The sequence below is a fragment of the Poromitra crassiceps genome (genome assembly GCF_964638095.1).
Source record: "Poromitra crassiceps genome assembly, chromosome: 15".
Taxonomy (NCBI): domain Eukaryota; kingdom Metazoa; phylum Chordata; class Actinopteri; order Beryciformes; family Melamphaidae; genus Poromitra; species Poromitra crassiceps.
The window spans coordinates 32,215,163-32,236,815 of NC_139634.1; the positions used below are offsets into that span (position 1 = coordinate 32,215,163).

At 43.5% G+C, this 21,653-nt stretch overlaps 1 protein-coding gene across 1 annotated transcript; it reads left to right on the forward strand.

Moving 5' to 3' along the window:
* Positions 1-4,626: 4,626 nt before the first annotated feature.
* On the forward strand, positions 4,627-15,469 carry apool (apolipoprotein O-like). Its single transcript, XM_083651606.1, has 12 exons — positions 4,627-4,660; positions 5,842-5,937; positions 6,048-6,173; positions 6,698-6,752; positions 7,418-7,516; positions 8,491-8,582; positions 8,696-8,797; positions 11,221-11,470; positions 11,657-11,914; positions 12,231-12,758; positions 13,271-13,372; positions 14,770-15,469. Exons 1-12 carry the CDS (start codon positions 4,649-4,651, stop codon positions 14,856-14,858), a joined length of 1,809 nt encoding a protein of 602 aa, XP_083507732.1. The 5' UTR covers positions 4,627-4,648; the 3' UTR covers positions 14,859-15,469.
* Positions 15,470-21,653: the final 6,184 nt, after the last annotated feature.

Genomic DNA, 21,653 nt, shown 5'->3' on the forward strand with positions numbered 1-21,653 from the left:
AGAGGACCCCACAGGGTGCCTACTGCATGCCTGAACAGAAAGCATTAATCTTCCTTTGTCTATGGAACTCAGCATAAACTCAACACGCTTGTCAAGCAAAAATGGAAAAAAGGAGACTTTTTTTTTTACATTGTTTGTTTCTTTGTATTCTCTTGGTTTTTGCTATCTCCGATTGATTTTAGGGGGCAGGGGGAGCTATGTAGCAGCAATACAGAGGAGAACCCTTTTCACCACAGCACTGTACTTTTGTACTGATGAACTTTGCACCCAGAGCCACCAGTTCTCCCCCTTTCTCCCGATCCTCTCCTCTCACTGCATATCTTGTTGATTTATAGGGACCTTACTGTTATTCCAGGCTGGTTTTAATGGGACAGCGTGGAGAAAGCAAAAGGGGAGTGACTTTGCTAGCATACTGTAAGACTGTGGGAGGTAGCCATCGACGCTGGTGTTTCTATCTTAGCTGTTCCTCTGTGGGAACCGATGAAATTGACCACTAGCATTAAGAAACCATTGTGCTGGCTAGACACGCCCACTAGCCACTGTTTCAAACTGTGAACTGTTTTCTGGGGAAAGAGGAATTACCGATTCTATAATACAGAATGAAGTTCCTCTGTGCAATTTACTGAGGTTCTACCATTCCGTTTGCGTTCTCTCTTTCTCTCGCACTTTCCCTCTCTCTCTCTCTCTGTGTTTCTCTCCATCTCCTCCCTCTCTTCTTTTTTTATTTACTTTTTTTTTTTTTTTATTGTTTCAAAACTCGTCATAGTCGTCAAAGACTTGTGTATATTTGTATACTGCTGTGTATACCGATGTAAATGTTTGCGTTCCACTACCACTGTGATATGCTTCTAGAGGTAGCGGAGGGAAGACAGAGTATGTACTTATATGCGTGGGTGCAAAACAAGTTTTTTTCCTTTTCTTAAACAGCGAATGCAAGAGCTAGAGAGTTCTTTCAACGGGAGTCAGTCACTCACTACAAAGAATGCACTTTCTATATCTCTATATCTCATTGGCTGCATCACAGGGTCTATGTCTCATCGGCCTCTACCATTGCTGTTCAAAATATCAGGTAAAAGCATTTGCCATCTCATTTTCTAAAGATTTGTGTACAGTCTACAAATATATTTAAACATAGAAGAATATATAAATCTATTTACGTTTTGTGTCATAGATATAATGTAAAGTATGATGTATTCTATGCCAAGGTTTTGCAGTGTCCCCCTCTTCACTCTGTAGACGCAGGGTGTTAGTAGTTGAGCAACTAGGAGGCAAAGAACAACCACCATCAACTTGATTGACAGCAGTTTTACTGGTTTACATCATGGCCGATCCATAGATGTTCTCCTGGTGATGTTGCATGAGAAAAGGCCTGGGACTGATTTGATTGGACAGGGTAATATTGTGGATCATTTGTGCCCCCCCCCCCCCCCCACCCTTCCTCTCACGACTGCAAGATAATTAGATCTGTAGCACATGATACATGCAAAAGAACTGTTAAAGAATGAGTTTTTATTTATGTTTTCATCAAATTGAAGCATTCTTGATTTTTTCATTAGATGGTGTTTGAAGACACACACTGTACGATAACTGCGGGTGGCATTTTCGCTGCTCGGTTCTCGATCGCATGCAGATCCTCTTTGGGTATTCCACCAGGATCTTTCAATTGGATGTTTTGGTTTAGACACAAAAGACACTGGCACGTGTCTTGGGTTCGTCTCCCTATACTACGACCCTCGTCTGAGAGACAACAGGTTACTTCGAAACTGAAAGTTATGTTGACATTCCCTCTAAGCATAAGGTGGATGCTGGGTTATATAGACCTCTAAATGGTCTGTAATGTCTGTGAAACTCAGATGAATCATTATTTCATCTGCAATATCAGGCCAAGGACTCAACAGTGCCCCCCAGTGTTGAGGAATCTGAGAGACATGAGTAGCACCTGCTGCATACAGCACTATCTGACTGTACTTATTCCGTATCCTTCATATTTTACTGTAGTTCTATGACTGTAGGTTCAGGTTTTTCATTATGTCACACTGTTGTGAAATCAAACACACCCCAGAGATATAGCTCATGTTTTGATGAATGGTGAATTTAAGAGTACCACAAAGAAACTAAACGATGCAAGCACTTTCTCCTGTGCCTCCCAACCCTCTCTTTGGCAACGACGGACTGACTATAATGGCATTCCTACACACACACAGCAGTAGAAGTGTTACAATACAGTTTTAGTCTGCAGACCTCCCTCCGTCTCTCATCTCTGGTGTTGGTGGTCTTTTTCCAGCTGCTGCTCTGCAGAGCAGACATACTGTAGATTTAGGAGTGCAAGTTATGATTTGTAGACATAGACTGTGTTATCCCTCCCGAATCTTTGTGTGTGTAGACCTGCAGAAACAGGCCGAAAGGGGAGATTCCACTGTGTATTCTTTCAGGGGTGTACATAGCCTACACCTCATGGTACATTGCACAGGTGTGTAAGATGTAAGTTGCACTGCGACATTAAAAAAGGAACATATTGCTCTTTTTCAAGGATAATATTAGCTTACTGTTATTCTGTACATTAAACTGACTAAAGATGACATTGAAAAAAAGAAAGAAAATGACATTTATTCTTCCTAAAGTAGCCTTTTTTGGTTTCATATATATGGATATATATTACAAAAAAAAATACAGATTGTAAACTTAAGTTGTTAAACTTTGACTTCAATAAACTGAATCCTCTGCACTATGAGCCATGTTTTGATTATGGTGTGTGTAGGCTATCTTTTCTCGATTAGTAAACAGTATTACACAACACAAGACTATAGTTATCTGTTGATGCCACTAGGAATGACCAGGTTTCAGACATGGGATAGTGTCCCATAACTGAAAGTACATGTTATATGGAAATAGACTATCTGTCAACAGTGCTCACTGTTGACAGATAGCTCACCTGCTCACTCACTGCAATACTGATGACTAAATGCTTTTAATGTAAAAGAGACAAGTTAATGTAAAAACAACTTCAGCAGTCCTACTCTATATCCACCTGTTTTCAAGACAATTTATTTCCTTGCTAAACAAAGTCCCATAGCCTATCTCCTGCATATCATGAATTGCTTTTGTGGATTTGTATGTTCATTAATAATTTTCAACCTTATATTCTATGAAATATCTATGGATCAAAATATGTGCACAATGCATGTTTCTGCTACCCTTTGAATTAAAAACAAAATGAGGATCAAATAGCCTACAAGATTTGTTGCACTTGGGACACGACAGTCTGAGCAGCCTAACATAGCCCACAGCCACAGTACTGCTTTCTTGTGGTGTGTCCAATAAAGGCAGATTAGTCCATGGGCCAGACCAGATTCCGGTACCACTCAAGGTGGCAAAACTTGCTTATAATTTTTGGAATAATTTTTAGCTGTGACACAGTTACCAGCTTGTGAAGTGAACCACCCCTAAAGTAAATTGCATTTTAGATGCTGGTCAGTAGCATATCCTGGGTTAGGCACATGGTCAGGGCATTTTTCAATGTCTTATAATATTGTGTTTTGACCTATTTTAAAGGGAACCTTCTTAGCTTTCATTTAAGGGCAGTAGTGATTTTTCCTGACAAATATAGAGATTACTTGAGCTCTTCAAACCATCAATGACACACATTTTTCCATAGTTTTCGCCTAAATTCTAGACTTTCTTTTAGCTCTGTGGCATCAAGTAACATCAGAAACACAAAACACAAAAATTAGAATGCTCACAGGACTAAGGATTCTGGAAATGTATAATACTAGGCCTAGGCTCGCCCGCTGGGCGGGCTCGGTATCGCCTGCTCTGCAGCTCACCGAGCTGGCCCCCTCATATACACATGCTGCGCGGCCTCGCCCGCAGCTCGGCTGCTGCATGGCATCGCCTGCCCTATTGGCGCACGCAATGTCTCCCTCTCTCTCTCCCTCTCTCTCTCTCTCCCTGTCTCTCCCTCTCTCTCTCTCTCCCTCTCCCTCAGTCTCTCTCCCCTCCTCTCTCTCCCTCTCCCTCAGTCTCTCTCTCGTGTGTGTGTGTGTGTGTGTGTGTGTGTGTGTGTGTGTGTGTGTGTGTGTGTGTGTGTGTGTGTGTGTGTTTGTGTGTGTGTGTGTGTATGTGTGTGTGTGTGTGTGTGTGTGTGTGTGTGTGTGTGTGTCACTGATGACATCAGTGATGTCACAATGATGTCACAATGCCTATGTATGACATCAGTGTAGTCACCTCTATAAAATCACAACTGCCTTAAATGAAAGCTAAGAGGTCCCCTTTAAAATAGGACCAAAACAATAGTACAAAAGATTGAAAAATGTCCTGATCATGTGCCTAAACTAGGATATGCACCAGCATCTAAAATACAATTTACTTTAGGGGTGGTTAATTCACAAGCTGGTAACTGTTTACAGCTACCACTCAGGAATGGCTATATCATACCAAAATATCATCTACAGACATGTATCTTATCAAAAATCACCTTGAGTGGTACCGACAAGTGACATTTTGAGCTCTGGCCCATGGACTAAATGTGATTCTTTCTGGAATTGTGGCAACATGCAACTTCAGCCCATAGGTGGCAGTAGCCGACTTTGGTTTTACATTGATGACCATTTGAAGCTGCGACCCAAAGAAGAGGAGGAGGAGCGCTGTCATGGCGGCCAAGGTGAATGTTTTACGTTTATTTATGCCTTTATTCAAAGGCGAAGTTTTGCAGTTTGAGACATGTAAAAACGTGTTTTTCTTGTGAATGTCAGTCCTGGAGCTGGTAGTGTGAACACGAAGGGACTGTCACTTCTCCAGGCTGCAATGTAGCATGAAAAGTGCGTCGCTAACTGTGCCTAGCCTGCTGAATAAGCAATGCTAACTTTACCCAGATAACGTTAACGTTATGCAAGCCAATGTGCAAGGCTAGGCTAGTTAAGCGACATGCCATGGGAGTGTGTGAGCTGTGAGGGAATTTAAATCATTCGGGAATTATTGCTTCGTTGTCTAAACACGACTGTTATTGTAACTGTTAGTTCGTTATATGGCCAAAATAACCCGTTTGGACACATTGTTCCACGATCTGAACACAGTCTAACTTTACTAGAGTGTGACAGATTTCTGAACTCTGGGGCTTTTCCAGTTCGGTAGTCATTATATCATTAAAATATCTGATATTATCTATGAAATAAAATGGGGACAATTCCAGTTTCATGTATTTTGACCATGGTAACTGTTGTAACAGCTACTATAATAAACTGTGGTGCAGTACGACTGATACACTCCAAAATACCACATTCAGACATCAAGACCTTGAAGAACACCATTAGAAAAATACATTCTGTAATTTGAAATCAACTTTTTTTTTTAGATTTCTGTAAGAAGGTATATATTATTATTTTTTGCAATTGGGTGGCAAGCACTTCTCTTGTAGATATTACTCAGAAACCCCCTTATTGTCAATATAGCTAGGGAAGCCATATATCCCCTGAATGTCCTTTGGTCTCTGGATTGTGGTTGTAAAGTTTCATGATATGATATAAGCATTTTCACTCCTGCTGGAGCATCTAAAAGACAGTCATGTTAGCCGTGGACGAGGAGTAGAAAATCGGGGACAGCTCCACCTGGGGACAGGTCACTAAAAACGGAGACTGTCCCTGGAAATTAGGGACGTCTGGTCACCTTAGAGTGCAACATCTGCAACGTTAAGCTAGCTAAGGTTATCCAGAAAGTAGGTAAACCTGCACAGATTGGTTTTTCATATGGCTGGAGAACTACAACCTTGTTAAAGTCATCAGTTGTAAATCATGTAATGTTATTGGTGTTGTTGGGTTGAGTTGAAACAGTATTTTCACTGTGCAGGTTGTGCTGGTGGCCGTCCCGACGGTGCTGGGCATAGCCTCCGTCCGTGTGTATAGAGTCAGCGAGTCTCCGATTGATGGGATCACTCGTGAAAAGGTATGACTGTCCAAATAATCTGTAGATCTAGTAGGAGGCAACCTTTTGCTATTCACCTGACTGTTGTGTTCCCTGTGATGCATGAATAACCTACTAATCTCTGTCCCCAGCTGTCTGTCTACAACCCAGTGCCACAGTCTCATCAGTTTCAGTTTGTTGAAGAGAAGCCTGGGACACTTGAGACTGGGTTGACTAAGGCGAGGGAGACCATACTGCCCATTGTCCAGGCTGTACAGGTAATAGGCCGTATCAATATGCAACAGCATATCAACATGTCAAACACTTACTACTCTGAGTTATCTCACTCTCTCATATGCACACGGAAAATACTCGACCGCAAATGTAAGAACCCTTGGACACATTAATTATAGAGCATAAAAAGGAATAGAACAATTTAATAGAAGAGTGCCAGTGCCAGAAGTTTGTTTTAGCTTTTCCAGGCCAGGATTTTTTCTTTTTCTTCTTTGCGGTTACAGAGCACAGTCCCACATGCTGATAGTGCTCTTTGTGCAGGTACAACTGCACACTGCAGCGTTCAGGAGTCAGACAGGAAGTAGTTTTGATGCTGTGATCTTTGCAGATCTGACGGCTGCTGCAAGGAGATCTGACCTCTTGATAACTGTGAAAGATGAGGAAAACATAGAACTCACACTGACGTCTTAACGCGTCGGCTACCCCCATTCAGCATTGCCTGCTCTGTTGTATTCTTGAGGGCCTGTTATGGTGGTTCTTAGAAAACATTGTCCTGTGTTCTCTGCAGGGTGCCTGTGTCTCTGTGAAAAATGGAAGTGTTAATCTTTACCATGCAGGAGAGGGTGAGTAAAATGTTGCCTAGGTCTCTGTCGTCACTAAGCTTCTCCCTCCCTAAGTTGAATTTCCCCCATTTCAAAGCAATGAGAAAGGATAGTTGGGTGAGTATAATGATGCAAAATTGGGAGACTACTTTTTCAGGGTTACGGTATATAACAAACTTTCAGATGCCTCAACTACGTTTTTTTTTGTGACCCCTTGAGTCTATCTCTACGTTCCCCTTTCTGAAGGTCACTGAAAGGTTACAGTAACAGTTACACAAAGCATAATTAAGAATTTGTGTCTTTGCATAATCTCTCTGAGACAAACATGATGCTGGTGATGTTTCCACCTCAGGTCTCTGCAAACAGCATGGGAAAATACTTATTTTGTCTGTTACTACAACTATCATTACTATTTTGCCACCACTATAACTATTACTACTAGTAGTACTATTCTTATTTATTCTTCTGCTTTTGCTCTTATTACTAGTACTACATTTGCTAGTACCATTGCTACAGCTAGTAGAGCATACAGTATACAGAGTTGCAAAGTGCTTTACATATAAATCAACAATGAAAAAAAGTACAAGATGAACAATAAAAGTCAGACATTTTGATACATTGGATACCCACTGTATTTTCTTAAGGTGACAGTTGATATTTGTGTGCCTCTGTGACTTGTTTCCCAGATGTGTACTATTACTTGAAGGACCCTCCCCCGGGATTTCTACCCAGATTCGGCTGCATTACCATGGCTGGCCTGCTGGGCATGTTCCTGGCACGGAAAGGTAACCTGATCCAGACATTATAACACAAACAAACTCTCATCCTCTCCTCTATGTCTGCAATTAACAATTAACAATTATTTTATAATTTTGTATTATTTTTCAATCAGTCTATTATTTTATCAATCTAAACAACTGATTCAAACAACTAATTGGCAGTTTTAAATGCAGTTGAACAGTTCAAAATCTAACAACATCATGTATCAGTCTATTAAATTAAGCATGTCATTATAACCAAACTACATTTCAGCATATATGTATTATTGCGCAAGTCCAGACCAAATTAAATACAGAATTACAGTTACTACTAGCTACATTTTCATTGCATTTCATTGTATACATGTGGCTAACTATTGTAGCACACCTGTAATGACTACTAAAGAATAGATTTCTAAAGCAGACAGGGCGACACAAAGCACCTAAAGTTACCTAACATTTGCTGCTGGAAACCAAAACTGTCAGTAGGACCTTTTCAGCTTTGAGTGTAAGAACAGCAAGTTGCCATCAGTAAAGAAAGGACTGCCAAGATTGCCTTGCAATGTCATAGCACTCACATGTGTGCGGTGCAGTAATGTACAGGAAATTGCGCAACCATTATCATTTGTTTCCCTTCTGTTCATCGTGGTGTACTGCAGTGAAAAAAGCTCCACATTATTCTGTTTCTGTTTACACTATTCCCCTATGTTGGACAGTCTGGATCAGAGTTTTTGAAATTCCAGTCTTGAGTTCGGGCTTGCAACAGCTTGGTTTAAAACTAAATTATGCATATGGAAAATCAACAAATTAACATCAATGTAAACAATAATATCAATGAGTCAGCGCAGCCCTGCTGCTCACCCTGTGTACTTGGTAGACATATCTTGGTTAACCTATTCACCTGGGTTAGGGTTAGGGGTAGGCTATTCACCTGGCTTAATTTAGTCTGTGTTGAATTTGTCTCATTGCCATTTTCCCCTATCAAACTCTCTGTATATCAGGCTCTCGTTTCAAGAGGGTAGCAGTTCCTCTGGGCCTGATGAGTGCAGGCACATCAGTGTGCTATCCTGCCCAAGCAGTGGCTGTACTCAAGGTAACGCTAGTTTTGGGAATACTGACCCTTACAGTAGTTAGCTAATCCAGCACGACAACTAACTTCATCAGTGACTGGGTGAAAAGCGTATCGTTGTTCTTTGTGCCGCGAAGGTGACGGGCAAGAAGGTGTATGCTGCAGGACAGTGGAGCAGCGCCTCTGTATCTTCTCTGTTCACCTCCAAGCCCAAGGAGCCTGCTGCCCCACAACCACAGGTAAACAAGCCCAGGGTTCCCACACGCCTGGGAAACCTGGAAAAGTCATAGAAAGAAAAACAAGGGGGGAAAAACATGTAGTCCTAGAAAAGTTATGAGAAATGATCAAAAGGAGCACATTTTAGGAAAATTAATGAAAATGTATTTGTTGAAGTTAATGATTTAATTTTCTTGAATACTGTCAAATGTCACAAAAAGTTGGAGCTGGCCCTGAAACAGTCTATAATAATAATATTATAATCCTTGATTTTAAAGTAGAAAATAAATAAACTTTGCTTACAGTAAATGTAGTTGATGGCTACTTTTTAATTCAGTTTCATTAATATTACTCATGGAAATTTGAAAAGGGGTCATGGAAAAGTTGTGACAATGATTGATCTACAGTTGTGCCACCAACTAGTTTGAAAATTGAAAGACGCCCAAAATAGATGTACTTGCTAAAAATAGCAACACCAGTACCATCATAATCGTCACTCACCACCAGATATCTCACCTCCTCCCACTTCCCATTATTACCCATTTCCCCTCTCTACGCACGCTACTTGGTCTCAAATTCTATACATTCTATTTATTTTGCAAGCACGTAGCTCTGCTCTGTGGTCACTGGCATCCTGTAAGGGCACAAACACTCTTTGTTGCTTCTATGGGGGTAGCGGCCGCATTCATTCAGAATGCGGCTGCTAGAGTTCTAACAAGAACCAAGAAAGCTGAACACATTACACCAGTTCTCAAATCCCTGCATTGGCTGCCAGTAAATCTTAGAATAGACTTTAAAATTCTGCTAATAATTTACAAATCTCTCAACGGGTCAGGCCCACACTACATCTCTGAAATGCTTCTACACTATGAACCATCCAGATCCCTGAGATCTTCAGGCACTGGTCTACTAATTGTCCCGAGGACCAAATCAAAACATGGTGAAGCCGCGTTCTCCCACTATGCCTCTCATAACTGGAACAAACTCCCTGAACACATTAGATCTGCCCCTACACTGCCTATTTTTAAATCCAAGCTAAAGACCTTTATGTTTACTCTTGCTTTTAACTGCTACTAAACTACTGCCTCTCTCGGCCTGTAATTTAAAAAAAAAAGATTCCTGTACATTTCCAACAAATGGACTGTACATGTAATAATAATACTGAAGAGTGCCTTGTAACTTATTTAAAACAGAAATAATGTTTCATGTTTGTTAATTTGAGTATATATTTTAACTAAAACTGTCGGCTGTGTTTTTTATGTGTGTTTTTTTATATGTGCATTGCTTTGCTGCTTGTTTTTTCGATTATTTTTTTTGTAAAGCACCTTGAATTGCCTTGTGTATGAAAGGTGCTATATAAATAAAATTTGACTTGACTTGACTTGACTTCTAAGTTTTGGTGATCTAGAAATTGAAGCTTATTCTGCTGTTGCACTCATTGTGAGTCGCTGTGGAGCCTTGGCTAAAATGTAAATAAATGAAATCCAATATAAAACACAGCACAATGAGAGACAGACCAAGGTAGAAAGACAGACAAAAACATTTTGACATAGCACAACACAGCACAATGAGAAATAGACCAAAATAAAACTAAACAAAAGCATATGACAGGGATAATCTCTAAAAAAAAAAGTCTTGCCTATAAACTAAAGATGGGTTTTGAGTAGGGATGGGCATCGAATTTCGAATTTTCGAATAATCGTTGTTATTATCAAGGTCGACTTTTATTATTGAAATTCGAAATTCAAAAAAAAAAAAAAAAAATTTGAGTGAAATGTTGCATTGTCTCCCCTGATTCTAAGTATAGTCAAATCGCTTGGTTTGAGCAAGTAAAACAATTTTTATAAGCATTTTAAGCAAGGTTTATGGAAAAATGAATGGTGGATGAAATCCCATGAAGAGGGAGAGGGGGTGACTTTGGCACCCCTTTGGCACTCAGACCTGAGCCTACTAAATATTTAATGAACCACTCATGATTGTCAAAACTGTTTTTTATTTTCGAAAATGTCAATGTCATGTAACATGTTCTTTACTTCAGTGGTGCAATGCTTGTTTGAGCTAAAAATCCACAGCAGAAGCTTTTCATATTAATTAATAAAGCCGTAGACTTAGAATCAGGGGAGACAATGCAACATTTCACTCACAAAAAAAAAAAAAAAAAAAAAAAATTTAATTTTTTTTACATTTTTATTTTTATTTTCGAATTTCGAATTAAATTCGAATTTGGCCAGCGAATTTCGAATAGTGTTTTTGCTAGAAATGCCCATCCCTAGTTTTGAGAAGCAGTTGAAAACAGTCCAAAGATTCAGCAGATCTGACAGATTGGGGACGTTGATTGCAGAAGGTTTGGGGCTAAAAATGCAAAGGAGCGAGAAGTGGAAACGAGTTGGATGTAGTATGTCAGATGTTTTTCTTCTGTGTATGTGCTCCTCTTTAACACTATTAGTCAGCTACAGCGCCAAAGCCAGAGTCTCCAGTAGTAGAGGAGGCTGCTTCTGCCCCATGCCATGCTCCTGAGCCCAGCTCCACCGCCGACAGCCCAGGCCAGCCTGCGACCAGCTCGGAGACGGAGGTGGAGTCAGTGGAGCCTGTCCCTGCCTGTGATGAAACCACTGGCCCTGTCATAACAGAGGAGCCCTCATCCACAACACAGACACAGATATCACCTGACCAGGCCCCTACAGACACCACCACAGGTATTATACATATTGATCCCTCTGTCTCTCTCTCTCTGTTGGGTCACACACACACACACACACACACACACACACACACACACACACACACACACACACACACACACACACACACACACACACACACTTCTATTTCTCTTTCTGTGCCTGTCAATGATCTTCTGGTGTATTTCCTCTCTTGTTCAGACGCTGTGGTAGAATCTGTGTCTGCTTCTGAGGAACTACCTGCCTCCATCGTAAGCGAGGAGGAGCCCTCGGCCTCAAAACAATCACCAGAAACCCCCTCTGCTGCTGAAGCCAGCCCAGCCCAGGACAAACCCACCACAGAACCAGAGACGGCGGTAGAATCCGTTCCCATCGAGGCCCCTCCTGCCTCTGAGGAACCACCTGCCCCTGTCGAAAGCGGGGAGCCCTCAACCTCAAAACACACAGAGAGCACCACAGGTATTAAGATAGAGTATTGGCCTCTCTCTCTGTCTTTCTCTGTGTTACACATAATGTACACTACCATTCAAAAGTGTAGACACCCATGTTTTTCTTTAGTTTCACTATTTGTCACATTTTAGAATAACGTTAAACATGTCAGAACTCTGTAATAGCACAAATGGAATTATGCAGTGACCAAAAAGTGTAAACTATCTAATATTTCAGATTATTTAAAGTAGCTGTCTTTTGCCTTGATGGACGACACATTCTATTCTAATCTATTTTTGTGCTTGTGGCTGATCTGCTGTTGTATTTCCTCTCTCATCTGTGGTAGAATCTGTGTCAGCAGAGTCCACTCCTGCGCCTGAGGAACCGCCGGCCCCCATCGAAGAGGCCTCATCCTCAGAACAGGCACCAGAGGCCCCCTCTGCTGACCCTAGCCTAGCCCAAACCTCAGAACAGGCACCAGAGGCCCTCTCTGCTGACCCTAGCCCAGCCCAAATCTCAGAACAGGCACCAGAGGCCCTCTCTGCTGACCCTAGCCCAGCCCAAACCTCAGAACAGGCACCAGAGGCCCTCTCTGCTGACCCTAGCCTAGCCCAAAGCTCAGAACAGGCACCAGAGGCCCCCTCTGCTGACCCTAGCCTAGCCCAACCCTCAGAACAGGCACCAGAGGCCCTCTCTGCTGACCCTAGCCTAGCCCAAACCTCAGAACAGGCACCAGAGGCTCCCTCTGCTGACCTAAGACCAGACCAGCCCACCACAGAACCAGAGACGGTGGTAGAATCCGTTCCAGCTGAGTCCGCTCCTGCCCCTGTGGAACCAGCTGCCCCCCTGCCTTCAGACTCAGACCAACCAGCAGGTAATATGAATACTCTGCCCCAGGGAGCCAGAGAGCAGAAACTGCATGAGTAATGCAAAAAGAAAAAGAACAATATCTTCTGCTCTAAAACAATATTACTGGCAGAGAAGTGGACTGTATACTGTATAAATCGATCAAAAGCATATTTTTGGAGAAAAAAAGTTAATATAAAGTCATAGCTCAAATTGTGACTGTTGACCTATAAAACACGCAAAAACTAGTTACTGCTATTTGCTTTTGTCGTGGGCGGGACTGATCTCCCACTCTGACTCACAAGCCTCATTTTGAGTCCACTTAATTAAATCATTATTTACTGAAGATTCAAGCATTATAGAAGTTTTACAGCAGACATTTAAGTATCAACAATGTGGCAACAAAGTGCATTTGCATATGAAATATCCAAAATATAATTAACCCTCTTCTGCTTTAACGGTAGTTCTTATATAGGTGGAAACACACACACTACAACCTATCCAATTCATGTACCTGCAACTGACTCCTCTCCTCTGCAGAGAAAGTCGTAGACGCAGCCGTCTCTGAGCCTGCTGCTGAGGAGTCCATGGGGGAGCCACCAACCCCGCCTCCTGAAGAGGCCGCAGCAGAGAACAGCACAGGTACATGTGTATATGTATGTATGTATGTGTATATATACAGTATATATATATATATATTATCTAGTTTCACCTGCAGTACATAGCAGATGGCAGGATCACACTATTCCCCCCAGTTCTCCTCCCCCGAACAGGCGCCCCGACCGACCAGAGGAGGCGCTAGTGCAGCGACGAGGACACACATCCCTAATCCGGCTTCCCACCCGCAGACACGGCCAATTGTGCCTGTATGGACACGCGACCAAGCCGGAGGTAACACGGGGCCTCAAACCTGTGGCCCTCGTGTTGGTAGGCAGGAAATCACCCGGATGCCCCAGGTACCATTTATATTGATCTCTACCACTACCACCGTACCACTGCTCCACTTTCTTCTTGGGAGCTGGCCTCTGGTCCTCACACCCAACACACACACACACACACACACACACACACACACACACACACACACACACACACACACACACACACACACACACACCACAAACAAGAACAAGCCCCTACAGGGACTTACACAAGTACAATAGCTATTGATTCTCACACGTGTGTAGACCCACACAAGCACACGCATGCACATGCACACACATACACACACTGCATCCCCTATTGCTTTTGCAAGAAGTCGATGATGTACGAGTTACATTTCCTGCTTGGACCAGTAAACATCTTCATCATCATCGCTTCTGAGAATTGGCTTAACGCCAGTCGTTTGGATTGGATCGTGATTTTTTTCCAGATATGTTTGGTTTTGTCGGGCTGAGTCTGGTCGGGCTCCTGTGTGGTCCTAGTGTGAAACGGTGTGAGACTCATCAAGATTATAAGCTCAGAGTCACCCCGACAACATTGAGGGAGTTGAAATAACTGGGGGAAAAAAGAAAACGGACTAGAAAAGAACTAGAATTTAACAACAGTGCCCCCAGTAGTAGTTCAGTAGTAGTATCAGCAAGATTCACAGCTCCATTTGGAGGGATAAATCTCATATAAATGCATATAAAATGGGATAGTGCGTGGATCGGTCCACATAAGTATGCAATTACAAAGTGAAAGAAGTCTCATACAGAATTCCTCATCAGCATTCTTCTTGGACTGATGTCACTTGAAAAAGTTAATGTAAACTGTAGCCTCTGCACCATGGAGCATTAAACAATAGAGCACCTATTTTCTACTTATATTCAGATCAAACTGTTCTGGTTGAATTTGTTGGCTAAACGAGTTTGAATATTTTTGAGTCAGGTAGTGGGCAATCTGGGAACCCAAAGTATATTTTTATTTGAAAAATAGACTCTGGGCCAGCCCTACCTTTTTTCCCAGCTTCCTGTACAGAGCGCCTCTCCTGCCACTGTCACTTCCTTTCCCTAGTCCCAGCCCTAAACTTCCATTGCATTTCTTCTGTTCCCCTGCAGGTGGCTCTGCTTTCCAGGCGGACCCTGCTCTGATGGACTTCGGCCAGTCCAGCCCCGAGGATGCTGATCTGTACAGCACACGCAGCTGAGACCACAGCAGGCAGGAGAAATCTGACTCCCACACTGTCATCTCATTCACTCAACATACTGTCTGTATATCCTCCTGGAAGTATCATTATACAATGTAAATAGGCCTTTTTGCCAGAAAGTAAGGAAATTGTTCATCATTTCCATTTCTTCTGAAAAACTACATTGCTTTTTTTTTATATATTTTCCCAGAAAAGGTCCAATTATTATTGTGAAGGCAGTGCAGTGACAGTAACTGCAGTACACAGTGTTGAATCAGCTTGTTGAGAGCATGTAGAAGGACCCACAAATCAGGAAAAGAAATACAACCACAACTGTTTACAAGTCTTTTAATGCACAGATGGCAGCGTCGTGTTACTTTCTCCTCGTTTGTGTCTTTTAAAAATCACTTGTTTTTGTGGTGCAGCGTTCACAGTCATGAATGCATGGTGCTTGTATTTATTGTAATTTAGCGGCACTGCATTGGTAAGCTGAACATAATGTACATGTGGTGGTCGTACCAGTGATGATTAAAAAAAATGGACTACCGGTAGTGTAGTTCCATTTTGTTCCTTCAGAAATGATCCTCTAACGTTGATTTGGACCCTGAATAAATTTATATTTTTCATGTAGACATGAGAGTTGCTTCTTGTCGTATAGCTTTAACCTTAACTTTACAGGAGATCCCTTTACATGTTTTACATGAGTATGCATTATTTTAATTCAATAATGAATCGTTGAAACAACTTTGTTTTAATCCATATCATCATGTAATATATCATTTAAAGCTCTGAATGGAAACAGCAAGAACTGACAAACCACAACAAAAGCCTGTTTCTGCCAATGTGCCTCTTTTTCTGCGTGGGGTTACAGTTTATCTGTCGATAACAATACGCAAGTTGTAGAAAGGTCATGGTTTATTTGTCAGGGACCATGTGCAAAAGATAACATTGATCTCAAAGATAAAAGATGCTTTGCACCAGATTATAGCAAATTGCTCATTTCCATCTGCAGTCCCAGGGCAGGTTGCCAGCACAAACAATACAATAAATAAACAGATATCAACACACCATAAGCACAATTCATACACACATAACCACAATTTATATTATGCACTGCACACAGTGCACAGTATGAATATCACATTATGTAGCTCTAAAAAAATGAATTAATATTAAAGCAAACTAATGTAGGCATTCTTGGTTATTTATAATCCATTTCTTGACTTCACGTGAGAAAGTGTTAAAATCAGTGCAGACTTCCAGGTCAGTGGGGAGTTCCAATCTTTATGGATTTAAATGAAAAGCAGGATTGAGCAAAAGCAGAGCCTCTCTTGGGAACTCTACACTCCCCCCTTGAGGTCGACCTTGTAGTTCTGCTGCTGATGTCAGAGCAGAGTTGGACAAAGGTCTTAAGTGGTGGAGGAGCAGCATTATGGATGATCTTGAACACGATTTAAAACACGATTTCACGATTTCAGACGGACAAGCCCGTCTTTATTGTCACACGGTTACACATCAACACATGCACGGAGGGCCACAAACACACACATGCTGACGGTGGCCGGTGAAATTTGTCCTCTGCATTTAACCCATCCTGGCTTTGTCCTTTCCTCCGGGGGGCAGGCCAGGAACAGTGGTCGCTATCTCGTACAGCGCCCGGGGACCGACTTCGGATGTTGTCGTCACTGGTCGGATGCCGATGACGATCTGATCTTCTGCATGTTTTTGATGGGGGGGGGGGGGGGGGTTATATACGGAGGAACCCCCCTGGGGGAGCACGGGGAGAACATGCAAACTCCACACAGACAGAAAGGCCCTTACGACGAGATACCCCACCTGGGCAGTAGGCACTGAAGAAGATATGGGGGGAACACAACCACAGCGCCCACAGTGTCCCAGGCGAGAATCGAACTCAGGACCTTCTGACTGCGAGATATACGGAGATATACCATACGGATATTGAAGTACATGATTGTATTTTCTAAATGTAACATTCTATATCGAGAGATTATGCAGCATGGTGATATTGTCGTGGTTTCCTGTCAAATATTTTTAGAGCTTGTTTATGAAGAGACTCAAGCGCCTTTAAAGTTGTCTTAATTGCCTGAGACCAACATGACATACAGTAGGAGAAATGAGAGAAAATCATTGCATTTAAGAAGATCTTAGATGCCACCGTTGTAACTGAATTTCTGATGTCTAACTGAATTTCTGATGTCTAAAATTGGCTATATTATAATTCAATGTTTGGCTCATCTTCCTTATATGCTTTTTAAAGCTCAGAGTGGCGTCTAAAATAATCCCTAAGTATTTAAACTCAAAAAAAAAAAAAAAAAATGTCAGGATAGTCACCATGTCTTTGTTTGTTAGAGAAATAGATAGTGACTGTCTTCTCAACATTCAAGGTTAGACAGGAATCATTAAGCCATGTTGCCACTTTGTCCATAGGAAGTGAAAGATTGGCAGCAACATGAGATGCATCTTTGCTATGAGTGTATAGACTGTATCATCAGCGTACATCAACATTTCCACTCCATCACATACAGGTGGGAGATTGTTGATGTATAAGCTAAATAATAATGGTCCAAAAATCATTAATCCGATCCGAAAACATAGGGTACGACCTGATAGATATGATTTTATGCAGTTTAGTGTATGTAAGGAGGGTTTGTAATTAGACAGTTTGGAGAGGAGTATGGTGGTTTACAGTATCAGTATCGAAGGCCTTGCGTAGGTCAAGAAATACTGCTCCTACAACCCCACCTTTGTCCAAGTTGGATTTAATGCCTTCAGTGAAGTAGCAAGAAGCTGTTTCGGTTGAGTGTTTTGACCTGAAACCAAACTACATAGGATGAAGCAGAGCTTCAGCATCAAGATGAGCTACCAGTTGTTCTGCAGCCACTTTTTCAACAGCCTTTGATAGGGCAGAAAGTATGCTAATAATATAGTTGGATACTTCCTGCCTATCGCCGGACTTGTATACAGGCGTTACAATGGCATTTTTCAAGGCTCTGGGGAATATGTCAGTAAATAGTTCCCAAATGATAGTTGTGGCTAGTCGAAAAACACAAACCTGGACATTCAGTAATCTGTACTTATGCATGGACAAATATTGGACATGGGAATTATGCTTTCGTTGTAAGGAAGTTTGAGCAGCAAACGTGTTGTAAGCCTGGGAATGTCACTTTGACTTTTAAGTGAAAGCAGTTTTGGTGGCCACCACAGCGTGGCCACATGCTTCTGCTTAGCTGTCTGAGCATGATACGCTTTCTGCTGTGGGACCAGAGGATCTGTTCTCATCTTTACGACCCTTAACAGCTCCGCTGAGGAATCGGAGCTCGCTGGACCTCATAAACTCTGCATGAGGGTGACCAGCACCATGACCCCTGGGACTGGGAGTGTTTGTGTGCGTGCATGTAGAGAGAGAGAGCTGTCACATCAATTCAACCTAGATTTACATTTTTGTCTTCCTGTTGGAACCGGAGCTGCAGTGTGTACTGCTGGTTTGAGCTGGCTCATTCACGGACTTACTGGCTGGCGTGACTGCTCTGTTTTAGACAAGTATTGCCAAATGTTCAGAATAAGAAAAAAATACTCTGTGCCCTGAACTCATTATCCACCAACAGCATTAATAACTCCACATGGAACATATTGACTCAAAATAGACCGAACCAGAGAAGCTGGGAATACTGGGGAAACTCGGGAATGCGGTGAAAATGTTTCTTCTCATAACTTGTTAAAGAGGGCACATCTTGTGGCTCTAGTCTCAGGGGCAGCGCTGGAAATTCTGGGGGCCCCATGGCAAGATGGGATACTGGGGCCCCGTCCACATCGGGGCATCTAAGTATAGTCTCACCTCACCTCTCTCAAGCCCCCCCCAAAGGCACTAGCAGCACCCATGGCTTGTCCTCCGAGGTCTGGTGTTAGACTGGACAGTGCCAAGTAGTCCAGAAGTCACTCGGCTCGTTCTCAACCGACACAGAGGAAGTCAGGCTCACAACCCTTGACCTCCCACCCCCCGGTCCCGGATTTTCCACTGAGGATGGGGGGTCGTGGGGGGGAGGGAGGATGGTTGGTTATCTTCCCAGAGTCCAGCCAAAGGAGGGAGACCCCACCATCAAATAAACAGATAACACATTTATCAGCCAAAAAATATAAACATGGCCATTAAGTAAGCGATTTAAGGGTGTTTTTGAAAATGTGTTTACGGCACACATCTGTGTGTGTGTGTGTGTGTGTGTGTGTGTGTGTGTGTGTGTGTGTGTGTGCATGCGTGCTCATTATAGCTGGCAATCCATTCTATTAATGGAAGCGTATTTTGTTGTGAAAACCTTGTAACTTGTTGTGAAAACCTTGTAACTTCAGTGTTGGTCATTTTCATGTGTTATCTTACATTGCAGGATTACATGATGCTGTTTGGGTTAAGAACATTCTATGACCCTTGGGCTTAAGAAAGTCTCACACACACTCGCACACGCCGGCCACACACACACACACACACACAGCTACATTTTTGGAGTGTTCCACAATCCAATGAGAGAACATCTTGCGATGGGCTCACGCCAGCTGCGACGCCTACCCCACGACTTCCAGCCCCATGCTAAGACCACGCCCACGACTTCCAGCCTCATGTTAAGACCACGCCCACGACTTCCAGCCTCATGTTAAGACCACACCCACGACTTCCAGCCCCATGCTAAGACCACACCCACGACTTCCAGCCCCATGCTAAGACCACACCCACGACTTCCAGCCTCATGCTAAGACCACACCCACGACTTCCAGCCCCATGCTAAGACCACGCCCACGACTTCCAGCCCCATGCTAAGACCACACCCATGACTTCCAGCCCCATGCTAAGACCACGCCCACGACTTCCAGCCCCATGCTAAGACCACGCCCACGACTTCCAGCCCTATGTTAAGACCACGCCCACGACTTCCAGCCTCATGTTAAGACCACACCCACGACTTCCAGCCCCATGCTAAGACCACGCCCACGACTTCCAGCCTCATGTTAAGACCACACCCACGACTTCCAGCCCCATGCTAAGACCACACCCATGACTTCCAGCCCCATGCTAAGACCACACCCACGACTTCCAGCCCCATGCTAAGACCACACCCACGACTTCCAGCCCCATGCTAAGACCACACCCACGACTTCCAGCCCCATGCTAAGACCACACCCACGACTTCCAGCCCCATGCTAAGACCACACCCACGACTTCCAGCCCCATGCTAAGACCACACCCACGACTTCCAGCCCCATGCTAAGACCACACCCACGACTTCCAGCCCCATGCTAAGACCACACCCACGACTTCCAGCCCCATGCTAAGACCACACCCACGACTTCCAGCCTCATGCTAAGACCACACCCACGACTTCCAGCCCCATGCTAAGACCACACCCACGACTTCCAGCCCCATGCTAAGACCACGCCCACGACTTCCAGCCCCATGCTAAGACCACACCCACGACTTCCAGCCCCATGCTAAGACCACACCCACGACTTCCAGCCCCATGCTAAGACCACGCCCACGACTTCCAGCCCCATGCTAAGACCACACCCACGACTTCTAGCCCCATGCTAAGACCACACCCACAACTTCCAGCCCCATGCTAAGACCACGCCCACGACTTCCAGCCCCATGCTAAGACCACACCCACGACTTCCAGCCCCATGCTAAGACCACGCCCACGACTTCCAGCCCTATGTTAAGACCACGCCCACGACTTCCAGCCCCATGCTAAGACCACACCCACGACTTCCAGCCCCATGCTAAGACCACATCCACGACTTCCAGCCCCATGCTAAGACCACACCCACGACTTCCAGCCCCATGCTAAGACCACACCCACGACTTCCAGCCCCATGCTAAGACCACACCCACGACTTCCAGCCTCATGCTAAGACCACACCCATGACTTCCAACCCCATGCTAAGACCACACCCACGACTTCCAGCCCCATGCTAAGACCACACCCACGACTTCCAGCCCCATGCTAAGACCACACCCATGAACTCAGCCTTCATTGTGATCTCAATATACACACCTGTAAAGTTTTGTGACTGCATCTTCTTCTCTGGTGTTTTATGGCAGTTGGCATCCTTTATGTTGCATTACCGCCTCCTTCTGGATTCATCCATCCACTGTTTCCCTACATTCTCCTCAAGTTCCTCTGTATGCTCGCGCAATTTGCTCCCTCATCCCGTGACTGCATCTTGATCTTTCACGGTTCGGTTATGCACGGTTGTGAGGCTATCGCGTTGACAAAATCTGTCCACAGAGACACACATATAAACGGGACACACACACACACACACAAACTCACAAGGTTAAAACAATAGAGTGCCAATAGAGTCACGCCCCCTTCTGGGTTTGGCATCCGCACCAAGGGATTTCACCCGCCATTCATTTTTCCATAGACATTTTGTAAAATGCGTATGAAAATAGTTGTACTTCATCATCCACTAGCTTGTCAGTCTCTCTCTCCGCCTCATCGTCATCGGCAGAGAAATTAATTGCCTCCAGAGCAGCTCTGCTCACCGAGCCTTGACCAGACTCGTCTTCTTTCCACAGAAAAGTGCTGTCAGTTGTTGGGAACATAGCTCATTAGAATATAGTGTTGTGAAACTGGAGTTTCACAACACACACAACACATTGGTGTGTGTGTGTGTGTGTGTGTGTGTGTGTGTGTGTGTGTGTGTGTGTGTGTGCGTGCGTGCGTGCGTGTGTGTGTGTGCGTGTGAGAGAGAGAGAGAGAAAGAAAGATTAGTTTAAGTGACTACTGGATGTATGTTTTGACTACA

What these genes read in the sequence shown, in the direction of transcription:
- apool (XM_083651606.1), top strand. An exon ending in ATGGGATCACTCGTGAAAAG is followed by an intron (nt 5,938 to 6,047) that starts GTATGACTGTCC and finishes CTCTGTCCCCAG; the next exon opens with CTGTCTGTCTACAACCCAGT. An exon ending in TCTTTACCATGCAGGAGAGG is followed by an intron (nt 6,753 to 7,417) that starts GTGAGTAAAATG and finishes CTTGTTTCCCAG; the next exon opens with ATGTGTACTATTACTTGAAG.